The 13585-nt window shown below is 41.9% G+C and overlaps 1 protein-coding gene across 1 annotated transcript in view; it reads left to right on the top strand.

Moving 5' to 3' along the window:
- dnah5l (dynein, axonemal, heavy chain 5 like) overlaps window positions 1-13585 on the top strand; it is an 84955-nt gene that overhangs the window by 43995 nt on the left and 27375 nt on the right. The window contains exons 50-68 of the mRNA XM_085764017.1: window positions 143-200; window positions 1950-2081; window positions 2180-2397; window positions 2524-2658; window positions 4247-4423; window positions 5548-5637; window positions 5758-5894; window positions 6899-6998; window positions 7108-7275; window positions 7363-7569; window positions 8001-8093; window positions 8519-8755; window positions 9797-9862; window positions 10102-10242; window positions 10515-10646; window positions 10816-10926; window positions 11267-11421; window positions 12337-12458; window positions 13115-13344. Coding sequence (XP_085620143.1) covers window positions 143-200; window positions 1950-2081; window positions 2180-2397; window positions 2524-2658; window positions 4247-4423; window positions 5548-5637; window positions 5758-5894; window positions 6899-6998; window positions 7108-7275; window positions 7363-7569; window positions 8001-8093; window positions 8519-8755; window positions 9797-9862; window positions 10102-10242; window positions 10515-10646; window positions 10816-10926; window positions 11267-11421; window positions 12337-12458; window positions 13115-13344 — 2709 coding nt within the window. The remainder of the gene's footprint in view (window positions 1-142; window positions 201-1949; window positions 2082-2179; window positions 2398-2523; window positions 2659-4246; window positions 4424-5547; window positions 5638-5757; window positions 5895-6898; window positions 6999-7107; window positions 7276-7362; window positions 7570-8000; window positions 8094-8518; window positions 8756-9796; window positions 9863-10101; window positions 10243-10514; window positions 10647-10815; window positions 10927-11266; window positions 11422-12336; window positions 12459-13114; window positions 13345-13585) is intronic.

The raw sequence follows: 13585 nt of genomic DNA, 5'->3' as shown, positions 1-13585 counted from the left end.
TGTGTGTGTGTGTGTGTGTGTGTGTGTGTGTGTGTGTGTGTGTGTGTGTTTGTGTATGTGTGTTACAGATCAGTTGAAATGGTGCTTTTTTAGTATGATTACATTTTCACAGGAGTTACATGGGCTCTGTTTCTCTCTGTAGGTGGACGAGGATGAGCCTCTGTTCATGAGTCTGGTCAATGATTTGTTTCCTGGCATTGGTAGGTCTCTCTCTCTCACTGTGTAACACACTAACACACATACACAAACTACACATACGTATGTATGTGGCAGTTTCTGATGTGGTGTCACATGAACATTTCCTGTTTGTGTTTAACCATGGAGTTAGTGTTTTATTGTGTAGCTGTTTGCTTATTTTTGGACCACAAACCATGTTTTGTGATCCATTATCAACGAATGGGGAGACCAGGTTGGCTCCAGGTTCTCTGATTGGTCCACATCAATTCATTTCTTTTGGTGTTTTGTCTCTTTTTGGTAACACCTTACAGTAAGGAATAATAACACACAATTAGAGTAGTTACTGAGGAACTAATGAGTAGTTAGTGAGGAACTGAGGTACACAAAATTATTACTCATTTTGATGTCTCACTTTACTTTACGGTACACAAAAAAAGTTAATGATTAATAGTTATACCCAGGGGGCAAAGCAAAAAAACAGACATGGAGCGTTGTAAAAGGTTTGACACCAGAAATGATATCTAGGAACTTCAAGGATTAAAACCTGGGTGGACAACCCGGTCAACTAGCTGCTGGAAAGCTACAGGGGCCAAAACCCCTTTTCGTGGGTAATTTTGCTGGCGTAATTATGTAAATGCAAATATTTAGGTACTACAATGACATAAATAGTCATACAACGATAAAATTTGGCAGAGAGTATCTTGACACATAGGGGGAGGCAGGAAAAAAAGATTCTGGGGTTTGTTGCAACTGGATTTCAAGATATCACCCTCAACATCCCAAAAAAGACAACAAAAAAAAAGTACTGTTCACCTGACAAATTCTCATGAAAATTATTATTTTTCAGCACTTTATGGACAATATCTATGCCTAACATTTATATAGAAAACTTCCTTAATTCATAAACTTCCATTTGAGTCCAAGATAGCCTTTCTATCTCAAAAGCCCCACTTGCTGTGGCCAACGGTCTTCTCTATCTATCTGTTCACTTTAGGGAAATAGTGTTTTCTGATCATGCCAGTTAACATGGAGTTTTTCACAATAGGTGTTGCAAACAGCCTGTAGCTTTCCAGTAGCTAGTAGAAAGGCTATCTTGGACTCAAATGGAAGCTTATGAATTAAGGAAGTTTTCTATATATATGTTAGGCATAGATATTCTCCATAAAGTGCTGAAAAATAATTTTCATGAGAATTTGTCAGGTGAACAGTACTTTATTTTGTCTTTTTTGGGATGTTGAGGGTGATATCTTAAAATCCAGTTGCAACAAACCCCAGAATCTTTTTTTCATGCCTCCCCCTATGTGTCAAGATACTCTCTGCCAAATGTTATAGTTGTATGACTATTTATGCCATTGTAGTACCAAAATATTTGCATTTACATAATTACGCCAGCAAAATTACCCAAGAAAGGGGTTTTGCCCCCCTGTAGCTTTCCAGCAGCTAGTTGACCGGGTTGTCCACCCAGGTTTTAATCCTTGAAGTTCCTAGATATCATTTCTGGTGTCAAACCTTTTACAACGCTCCGTGTCTGTTTTCCAAAAAACTGGGATTTTGCCCCCTGGGTATTAGTTCCTCAGTAATTTCAGTAGGAGTAAGAACTCATCATTAACTAATAGTTAGTTCCTCAGTAACTACTCGTATTTTGTGTACTTCAGTCCCTCACTAACTACTCATTAGTTTGTTCATTTTTGGATCACAAACCATGTTTTGTATATTTGGTTTGTTTTGGACCCCCCAACCCCCATCCACCCTTGCTCCATCCTTCCCTGCAGTCCTGGATAAGGCAGGGTATCCAGACCTGGAATCGTCCATCTTCAGTCAGGCTCAGCAGGCTGGTCTGATCCCGCACCCCCCCTGGATCCTCAAACTGGTCCAGCTCTACGAGACACAGAGAGTCCGGCACGGTACGGATCAGTAAAAGACAGAAGCTGGAAGTGTTGTTCTGGGATCAGCCTCGGGTTAAGCAACCAGCAGCATCATTTAAAGTCCACTTCCGTTGCAGGTATGATGACACTGGGACCCAGCGGCGCCGGGAAATCTGCCTGCATCCACACGCTGATGAAGGCCATGTCGGAGTGCGGCTCCCCCCACCGCGAGATGAGGATGAATCCCAAAGCCATCACGGCCTCGCAGATGTTCGGCACGCTGGACGTCACCACCAACGACTGGACCGACGGCGTCTTCTCCACACTGTGGAGGAAGACTCTCAAAGCTAAGAAGGTGCTGCAATGCCTCAATGGGTTGTTCCACAGATTTACAGACTTGATGAATTCATGTTCTGTGTGGATACATGAACATACATTCATGAACATAATGTCTATGTGTGTGTGTGTGTGTGTGTGTCAGGGGGAAAACATCTGGATTGTGCTGGATGGTCCGGTGGACGCCATCTGGATCGAGAACCTCAACTCAGTTCTGGATGACAACAAAACTCTGACACTGGCGAACGGAGACCGAATCCCCATGGCCCCCTGCTGCAAGGTGACATCACAACGACTGTCTGTCATGTTGTGGTATATTGATGTGTTGATGAAAAGAAGGGATCACCGCTGACACGTCTTCGCTTGTATTCAAAAAAGGAGTTTATTAACAAGAAGAAGATCAGTGTACAAAAATGCCGAATCCTGGAGCATCTCTGGTCCAAAATGAGATCTCCCTCTACTGGCCCAAAGCTCTGACCTTATATATGTTTCTAACTCCAAACACTCCACCTTCTCCAAACTAAGGAATGCAACTAATCAACAAAGACAACCTTGATCTGGATCATTTACTTTCTGGCATTTAACCTCTTGACCAAATCGATAACTTTTGGGCTACCATAGGTCAACGGAAGAAGATGCCCTTGACCTAAGGTTTCAGCCTTTAGGCCAAACAAAACAATCATCAACTTTCCAACAGACCAAATTGCTTCTAGGCAGGATATGGAACCCATGAAGCAGAGCATCAGTTCACACATTCCTTCAGTTCAGAGAAAACACACACACAAAGAAGAACATAAAACAATTCAAGATATTAAAGTAAGGAAGTTAAGGTGTATAATACACTACATATTTCCCCCCTTGGAGGCTCGTAGAGTCTCGACACATAAAAGACAACATACAGTCAAATGATTCTCTCACGGTCCCTCTGCCTTAGGCAACCACTGTTTAGCACTCCAGACCAATCAAAAAAGAAGAAAATCTTTAAATATAAAATGACTCAAGTAGATACATATGAAGACCTCAGACAAATAAAATCAAACAACATCCAATTTCAGGCTGGTCAACCAATCGGATCCTCCATTGGACCTATCCCTGCCTAACATTACAAGACATCACACTTTAATATCAAAAAGCATACCATAAAAACACCAAATTAAGTTACACTGCAGTTCTTCCACAGTTTCAATTCTCAGTGTAGTAAAAATACTTTAGTGTCCATGTTCAGGGCCCTTCAATTCATTCACATTCTTCATGTTTAGATGTCTGAATCTCCTCAGAGCATCCGGGTCCCCGAACAGCCTGGCACTTTCACAGTGATCTCTCTCCAATATGTTCTAGGAGGGAGAGAGAAAACAAACCAGTATCTTTGCAACAACAAATACATTTCAAACATAAAACGCACATAAAGACATTACACTTAAATCCCTATTTTTACAAAATCAATTTTTAAAATTGTATCCACAGATTCCTTTCTATTGTCTGAAAATATTCAGTCAGGAAGTCCCCTCCTGCTTATGACTTCTCTTCACAAAAATGTGGTTAACTTGGCAAGTGACTGAGCATCCACCTAGTTATAACCCAAACAAAACAATCATCAACTTTCCAACAGACCAAATTGCTTCTAGGCAGGATATGGAACCCATGAAGCAGAGCATCAGTTCACACATTCCTTCAGTTCAGAGAAAGCACACACACAAAGAAGAACACAAGACAATTCAAGATATTAAAGTAAGGAAGTTAAGGTGTACACTACAATGTGTCCATGAGTTGAATCCAGGGTTTTGAGGACTTTATAGTCAGTTTAATTCAAGAAATCGACTCAAATAGAGTCGATGGAGTGAAAACATGTGCTCGTATTCTGCCTTCAGATCGTCTTTGAGCCTCACAACATTGACAACGCCTCCCCGGCCACGGTGTCCAGGAACGGGATGGTGTTCATGAGCTCCTCGGTGCTCAGCTGGAGCCCCATCCTGCAGGCCTGGCTACAGAAGCTTCCAGATCCACAGGCCAACGCCCTTCAACTCTGCTTCAACAGCTGCTACCAGGTGATGAAAGGAGGATCCTCGTGAGGGTCATGAGCACCTTTAAATTATCATCCAAGCAGTTTATATCATTTATGAACATAGTGGAGGATTTAGTAGCTAAAGAGCAGATATTTCCCTTCGTACTGGTGGAGACAAAACATAGAGCTAAAAGAGAGAAACACTGGACATGATATCATCATTTTGATGAGTGGTTGGATGTTGAAATAAACAGGTTTAAAGGGACAACGAGGAGTTTGTATTTGGTTATAAAAAAGTCTCAGATTAATGTGGATGAATCTACGTTACCCACACTTGTTAATGGCTCCATTTTCGATAAATATGTTGTTTTGTCTCTGTCGTTATTTTGTTATTTTAATTAATGGTGGAAATGCTGGGCGAGCCGACCAGCGTTTCCTACTTTCGGTTTCGCGGACACTGCCCGGTGGGTCATGAGAATAACGCCGCCGAATCGCCATTTATGTTCGGAACTACGACGGTATCTGATCGTCTTCGAACCTCTGACTTTCATTCTTGATCAATGAAAACATTTTTGGCAAGACGTCCGTCCTGTGCCGGTCCAAGAATTTTACCGTGCGTGCGGTATACTCTTCATTATCCCTTTAATATATAAATGTTAGTAGTGTTTACCACTTGTTTACACTGAAAACAAGTGGGAAAAAACATGTTTAATGTTGTGTAAAGCTGGTGAAGAGTTGAATGTTTATAGGTTTTGTCCATTGATGCTGTGCTAACTGAACTGGAATTAAAAGAGGAAAAGAAAACTGAAGAAAAGAAAGTAAAAAATAAGAATGATACTAAAGCTTACAGTATTTAATACAGAACCTTTTAAAACACAGTCACATGAGCTTTGAAGGAACGTCATTTCAAAAATCTAGGAAGGATCAGTGGATATGTTTTTTATGTCAGGACCTGAACTACTGATTATGGGTTGTGCTTCCTGGTGGTTTGAGGCTGTGGAGCTGCGCACCACCTGCATGCTCTGGATGTGGGGGAATGTTTGTCTGTGTTGTTGACTGATCTTGACTCACTTGGAACAAAAACAATTGATCACAAAAATAATATGTTTATGATATTAAGAAGTTTAAGCAAGACTCCTGATTCCTGTTGTTCTGCTCCACCTACAGGACCTGTTGGACTTTATCTTCACTGCTGTGTCTCCTAAGATGCAGGTGCTGGAGTGTATGTACATCAGACAGACCATCGACCTGCTGCAGGTGGGAAACACCAGTGAAACACAACAAAGACCTCAGATACATTTAGTGTTGTTGTACTGTGAAGTTGTCGTCTCTTGCTCACCCAGTCCTGGAGTTTATATTTCATATTCATGTGTTCAGGGTTTGCTCCCGGCAGCAGAGGACAAACAGGATTGCCATGGCGACCTGGGTCGACTGTTTGTGTTTGCAGTCATGTGGTCTCTTGGTGCCCTGCTGGAGCTGGACGACAGAGCCAAGATGGAGGCCTTCCTGAAGGTGTCCTTCTCTTTGTTGTAGTTATGTTGAGGGCTGCCATCGAAATCCAGCATCGATTTTGATGCTTCACACTCACAGGGGATAGAGCCAAGGGTCTTCTGATCCTCTTTCACCAGCCTCAGGATAAACTGTACATCTACATGTCGAGTGCTGCTGCAGCTCTGATCTTTTTGGTAACCCTTTAATTTACTAATTATGTGATAGTGTCAAGAAATAGCAAAGAAATAACAACTAATTGTGTAGTAATGTCAAGAAATAGTCTAGAAATAACAGTACATTTCAATGCAATGTCATGTTTTTCATAAAGGCAAAAGATTACACATGCTTTTCATGCTTTGATGATTTTTTTGGGGAAAGGCCAGAATGTTTCTTCACCAAGTCCTTGCAATTGGCTGTTATTTCTGGGCTATATTTCTCGATATTACTATGAATTTGACCGTTATTTCTAGACATTATGATGCATGAAGCACTGGTATATGTTCATCTTCAAGGCCCTTACTGGTAAGCAGCCCCCATACATCTCATCTCTTATTCTACTCACTCTAGTGGTTTATTATTTCTTAAGGTCCCTTTTGTACATTCAGAGCTTGGTAAATCTGCCTTTTGCTTTGATGCTCCAAACTCGTGGAATACTCTCCAACATACTTCGGGGCTGGAGAATATTCCCTCTCTTGCTGATTTTAAACGTATGGTGTCTGACTTAATTGTATTTATGTTCTGCTGCTGCTTGTAAACTTGTCGTTCCTGTAAATGAGGGAAACCTCAGTGACCAACAAGTTAAAATGAAGGCCAATAAAATGATAGCAGATCACTCTCACCCAGCACACTACCTCTTTAAGCTCCGCCCATCAGGCAGGAGATACAGAAGTATTAAATGTAGAACATCTGGCTTTAGAGACAGCACCTACCTCCAAACCATTACACATTTGAATCTGCACTAATCACTCGCATTTTTTTTTCGCACTGGCACTTATGGTTCCTGTTGTGTTTTTTTCTATTTGAAGAGCCACAGCTCGTCTCTGGACCTGCCACCCACTCAGGACGACCAGACCATCTTTGAGTTCACAGTCACTGAGCAGGGACAATGGGAGCACTGGTCCAACAAGGTCTGTTGACATAGAACCATACCCATCTACATCTAATGTCCCTGACCAGCTGAACTCCTGTAACCACCAGAGTCTGCCAATGCTTTTTACAATTTCTATTACTTTCCAGGTCCCAGAGTACGTCTACCCCAAAGACCAGGTCCCTGACTACTCATCCATCCTGGTTCCCAATGTGGACAACGTGAGGACGGACTTCCTGATGCACACCATCCTGAAGCAGAGGAAGGCTGTGCTGCTGATTGGAGAGCAGGGAACTGCCAAGACAGTCATGATCAAAGTGAGACAAGACTAGAGGGGCAACACTGAGGAAGCAACCTGCTCTCAAAGGCTGTTGGATTGACACATGTTGTGTTTCTCTCTGCAGGGCCACACCAGTAAGCTGGACCCAGAGCAGCACCTCAGTAAGACGGTCAACTTCTCCTCCGCCACGCTGCCCAGTATGTTCCAGAGAACTATTGAGAGCTACATTGATAAACGAATGGGCGCCACCTACGGGCCGCCAGCCGGGCGCAGGATGACCGTCTTCATAGACGACATCAACATGCCCATTATCAACGAATGGGGAGACCAGGTTGGCTCCAGGTTCTCTGATTGGTCCACATGAATTCATTTATTTTGGTGTTTTGTCTCTTTTCGGTAACACTTTACAATAAGTAATAATAACACACAATTAGAGTAGTTACTGAGGAACTAATAAGTAGTTAGTGAGGAACAGAGGTACACAATGTCTCTCTTACAATAAGTAATAATAACACAACATTAGTTTACAATAAGTAATAATAACACAAAATTAGAGTAGTTACTGAGGAACTAATGAGTAGTTACTGTTACTAAACTTATTGTAGTGTTACCCTTGTTTCACTTATTTGATAAGATTATTGATACATTTTCCTGAAGTTCCTTAGAACCAGTGCAGTCACTTCCTTTGTCCTAATTACACCTCGATCTCACACACACACCTAACTGAGCTCTGCTCCACACCCCACGCTCTATCTCTCCTAGATTACCAATGAGATTGTTCGTCAGCTGATGGAACAGGGGGGGTTTTACAGTTTGGATCGTCCAGGAGAGTTCATCACTGTGGTGGATGTTCAGGTAACATACTTATCTCTTCCTGTCAGGGTTCCTCTCTGAACTCTATTTTACTTTATATTCTCATCTTCTGTTTTCAGCCCCTCAGATAGAAGTCACCAATACTTCATTTTCCTTATGCAGTTTAGGATTTTAGAACAAACCTTGAGGTTCATTTTTGTTGCACAGTTATGAGCTCTATGTGAGGATCTATGGCCACATGGAAAAACGTATGCATATATGATTTCACTCCTCCTTTATTGTATTGCTAATGTGGGATTAGCATGCTAATCACTGTGTTTCAATAGTTGTTCACAGAAAATCTTAGACCATGTAAGTAAATCATACACGTGACACTGGAACTGGATGAATGCAAGAACATCTAAACTCTGCCAAACCCAAACCCTGGTGCAGCAGTACTGAGCATTGCTTGTAATGATATTAAACAGCTGGTGGCAGCCATGATCCACCCGGGCGGCGGTCGTAACGACATCCCTCAGCGTCTGAAGAGGCAGTTCTCCACCTTTAACTGCACTCTGCCCTCCAACTCCTCCATCGATAAGGTCTTTGGCACCATGGCTCAGGGATATTTCTGCCCAGAGAGAGGCTTCCCTGATGGGGTCTGTGAACTCGCCGCAGCCCTCGTTCCCACAACCAGACGGGTGTGGCAGGCCGTGAAGGCAAAGGTAAAATATTCTTAATGCTTATTGATACATGACATGCCCATATCTTCATCCTGACATCTTAAAAATAGTTTTTATATGATTTTTGTTTTTATGAGTGTTCCATGCTGCACATAACTTATTACAATCCAGTAAAAATCTGAAATATAAGATTCAATACGCAGCGGTACGGAAGCCCACTGCCCTACAAAGGCAAAGTGCAGTATCTGTAAAAATGCAAAACTGAGAATAACAGCTTTTTGTGTTTTTCATTTTCAGGTTTAAGCATCAAATTATGAATAACTACCAAGTCTATAATTGATTAGATAAAGGTGGACTGAATTAAATGTATTTTGTAGTTTGTCTTTCGTTTTATTGCATATTCTGTGGCTCGGTATTAGCTACAGATATGGCACTTTGCCTTGGTTTTACTCCAATGGAATCATTGAGTAAATTATAGAATCTAGGGAGTACAGTACTCTTTGCAGATACTGCACTTTCCCTTGGTTTCACAGTGCTTTTTTGGATGGGCAGTAAAATAAAAAGCCCAATAACTCTGGAAATTTTAGCAGTACCAATATCAAATTCTACCAGATTGAAGAGAATATGCCACAATTTTGATTGGTCAAAAAAAAAAGGAAAAATACAGATACTGCACTTTGCCTTTGTAGGGCAGCCCAGAGGCAAGTGAAAAAAAATTGTCAAGATTTTTATTCTTTTATTTTTTTATTTCTTGCCTGTCGGGACTTCCATACACCAGTTTTTAGTGTGTAAATTTATTCATCAGTGACTGATGATGAATGCATTACATTATATAAGAAAGAAAATATGTTTTATAGAGATTTCTCTTTTTAGTCTGGCGGCCAGATCTGTGTATCACAGAGGAACATGTGCAACTTGCTTCTTGCTGCTTCTTATTTTACAAAACTATGTGCACACTTTACAATATCAGTTATTTCCACATGTCGTCCCTGAGGGGCCTCCATTAAAAAGATCTCATCTCCTTGACAGAGAAGTTTAGGTTGTAACATTTTGATGTTGACCAGATGTCCTCCGTCTCCTCAGATGTTACCGTCTCCTGCAAAGTTTCACTACATTTTCAACCTGAGGGACCTCAGCAGAATCTGGCAGGTAGAAAACACAGCAACGGTGTCGTCTTTTCATTTTTAAAGTAGAATTTGTAATTCCATTGGTACATCTGTGTGTGTTTTATTTTGTTTTGTTTTTGGTTTGTTACATGACGTGTTGTCTTGTGTCATTGGATTGCATAGTTTTGTGTGATGTCTTGTGTGTGTGTTTAGTGTATTGTTCCACTGTGCAGTGTTGTATATTATTATTGTTGTGTTACATTGTGATGCGTTGTGTCTCAGGGGATCCTGACAGTGAAGAGTGACGTGTGTCAGAGCTCTGAGCTCCTCTCTTCTCTCTTCCATCACGAGTGCAGCAGAGTGATCGCCGACCGTTTCATTGACGACAGCGACAGACAGACGTTCAGTCGCATCATGGAGCAGGTGGCTGAGATTTAGTTTATTCAGTGTTTTTATTTCTATTTCCTAATAATAATTTGTCTGTTTTATTCCATTTAAATATTCATGTGAGAAACATCAATTTTATTCATTCTGAACTGATTATTTGGTGAAGATATTTAATATACATTAATATACATTAATACTGTATACATGGTGTGAATACATTGTTTATCTATACACTATGAGTATCAGTATCAGTATCAACATCAGCATGACACCTGCTGCAAATCTCTCTTCATGCAACTGTCCCTCAGGTCACAGTGGAGGATCATGGGAAAGCGCTGACTGAGCATGCTCAGTGGGACAGTTGCTTTGTGGACTTCCTGCGTGACGCTCCGGAGGCGACAGGAGACGAACCAGAAGACACAGAGCTGGAAGCTCCAAAGGTCTGACCAACAGACAAGCTGAATTAATCACATTTTGTTTATGATTCATATACTTAAGTTATTATTATGTTAAAATGTAATGTCAACTTACTTTTTTTTTTATTCTGAAGTCCTCCAAATGCAAAAGTCGCCACACTTTTATTAGTGTAAACTTTGATTGAATTGACAGGTCTATGAACCAATCCCATCGCTGGATGCTCTAGCAGAGCGGCTGTCCGTCTTCCAGCAGCAGTACAATGAGGCGGCGAGAGGCGGAGCCATGGACCTGGTCTTCTTCAAGGTTAACATGATTTCTGTCTGAGTGATCTACTGAACCGTTTAGCTCAGTTCAGTTTAGTAGACCTATTGTATTATATAGGTCTACTTGTCAGAGAAAAACAGACCTTGGGTAATAAATAATTAGAGTTACCGAAAAGAATCAAATAGACACGTAGTTAAAACACAGCAGCAGGTAGTCACAGCAGATTAAAGTGTAAAGTGCAGAGGACAGACTTAAGGTATCAGGTCAGTTTCATCCAAAATATAATGGAAACATTTCTCTGTTTTGAAACTGTTACACCTGTCTGGCCTCGGCCCTGTTTCTATTGGTTAACAACCCTCTGTGTTTGGTCCAATGGCAGGACGCGATGACCCACCTGATGAGGATCTCCCGGATCCTGCGGACGCCGCAGGGGAACGCCCTGCTGGTTGGAGTGGGGGGGTCGGGGAAGCAGAGCCTCACAAGGCTGGCGTCATTCATCGCAGGATACCAAACCTTCCAGATCACACTGACCAGGTCTGACACACACACACACACACACCTCACATCTACACTGTTTATTTATTGTATGTAGCAGTAAACATTATTATCTCATTATCGCTAACCATAGATATATATTCTGACTAGATGCTGCCTTCTGCTTCTCAGCGTACGTCAACAGCGCCGCCATCTTGGGTCGGGGTTTCTGACCATAGACATATATATGTCTGACAAGCAGTGAGACCTGGTCAGACCCTTGTAGAACAAATTAGTTTTAAATTTAGTGTATGTATGCATGTGTAGTGTATGTTTAATATAAAAAAATCAGTTGAATATTCAGTGAGTTATGGCGATTTTAATCGTTGATAGACCTCTGCCTTTGTTGACTAATGCAGTAAGTAGATATGGCTTCCCAGACCCAAGATGGCGGCCGCGTTGACGTATCATTCCAATGGACAGCAGCGCCAGAGTATATATCTATATGATCTCTAACTGAAGATCTTGTCTTTGCTGACCTCCAGTGGTTCTTTTCTCCTTGCAGCAGTGATGCACATGTGTGCTGCACAACACTGTGACATCACTGCTGTGTGTGGTAACAGGTGTTGACCACCTATAGCAGTATAACACTGATCATCTGTACAGTATGATGGTGGGGAATGAAGGGAGGATGAGGTGGGGAACAACATATACAGTATATCCAAGGTCTCCAATAAGAGACAATGCAGCACATGAAGCCTCCAGACCACCAGGGGGAGCAGTTTATCTTCATATTCTGGGCTTCCTTTACTTTTATTTGGTGCTTTTTGCGTTGCGTTTGTGTGTCAACCTGCAGTTGTAGTGTAATTAACAATGTTTGAATTGTTAAAAGGCTTGAAAAGGTCATCCATACAAACATCTACGCTGGTTGTTGCTTTGTGTGTGTGTGTGTGTGTGTGTGTGTGTGTCCTGCAGGACCTACAGCAGCACTAACCTGCTGGAGGATCTGAAGACTCTGTATCGTATCGCTGGTCAGCAGGGAAAAGGAGTCACATTCCTCTTCACTGACAACGACATCAAAGACGAAGCCTTCCTGGGTACCTGAGCGTTCATATAGAATTTTACCCACAATGCTTTTGTGTTGTAGGAAGATAAATCCAGAAACCTTAAAGGGAAACATACTGCAGCAGCATCCTGACCCCTTAAGAAAACCAGCAAATGAAACATTTGTGCTCCCTAATCTGACTGAAGCTGACTGCAAGGCCCTGACTACAGGACTGTGACTGAATGTGAAGCTGTGTACACACACAAACATTTTTCTCCTTCATTTAAAAAGCAATTCTGTCCACACAACTTTCACTTTACGCAATATTTCCATACTCACAAGAGCACAAAACCACTAGAAATATTCAAACAAGCCTTCAGAGCCGGGAGGTGGCGATGGACCAAACCTTTAAACCTCAGACACTGTCTGTCTACTGTCGTAGCCTTGTCATTTCCAGTGCTAATGTAGGGAGTGTAAGGAAACTGTGTTGGTAACATAAAATACTGTTTGCATGATGATGGGGAGGTTTTGCAATATAATGTAGATCCTGATATTGTTTGTGTAGAGTTTTGTGCATTGATGGATGTACATGAAGTCAGAAGTTGTACAGAATCATTATGGCCGTCCTCTGGAGACCACGGACATTTCCCCAGTTGTTCTGAACCGTCCCTACTGGACTTGTCTCTCTGCTGCTTCCCTCCTCCACAGAATACATGAATAACGTCCTGGCGAGTGGGGAAGTCTCCAACCTTTTTGCTCGTGACGAGCTGGATGACATCACACAGGATCTGATCCCTGTCATGAAGCGACAGCACCCCCGCCGACCCCCAACCTCAGAAAACCTCTACGACTTCTTCCTGTCCCGAGTGAGGAGCAACCTCCACGTCGTCCTCTGCTTCTCACCTGTCGGGGAAAAGTTTCGGACTCGTGCTTTAAAGGTGAGGTGGAGTGTGGTCATTAACACATTTACAGTGACAATATATGTTCATTTCATAACGAGATGTAACTGATTGCTGATTGGTGTGGTTGGTTTTTGTGTTGTTTTAGTTGGGAGTTGTCCAGGTCTCTCCTCAGGCACTGAAAATTGAAAAGTTTTGTTTTGTCAGTAGTTTTCAACATCATCCAACTTCACAAAGAACACATACACAATGTCTCCCAAACACTGACCGCCTGTATCCA

The sequence above is a fragment of the Trachurus japonicus genome, chromosome 20, assembly GCF_045865225.1.
Source record: "Trachurus japonicus isolate A0001 chromosome 20, Traja_1.0".
In the NCBI taxonomy this organism is placed as follows: domain Eukaryota; kingdom Metazoa; phylum Chordata; class Actinopteri; order Carangiformes; family Carangidae; genus Trachurus; species Trachurus japonicus.
This window is presented reverse-complemented; position numbering and strand designations above follow the sequence as displayed.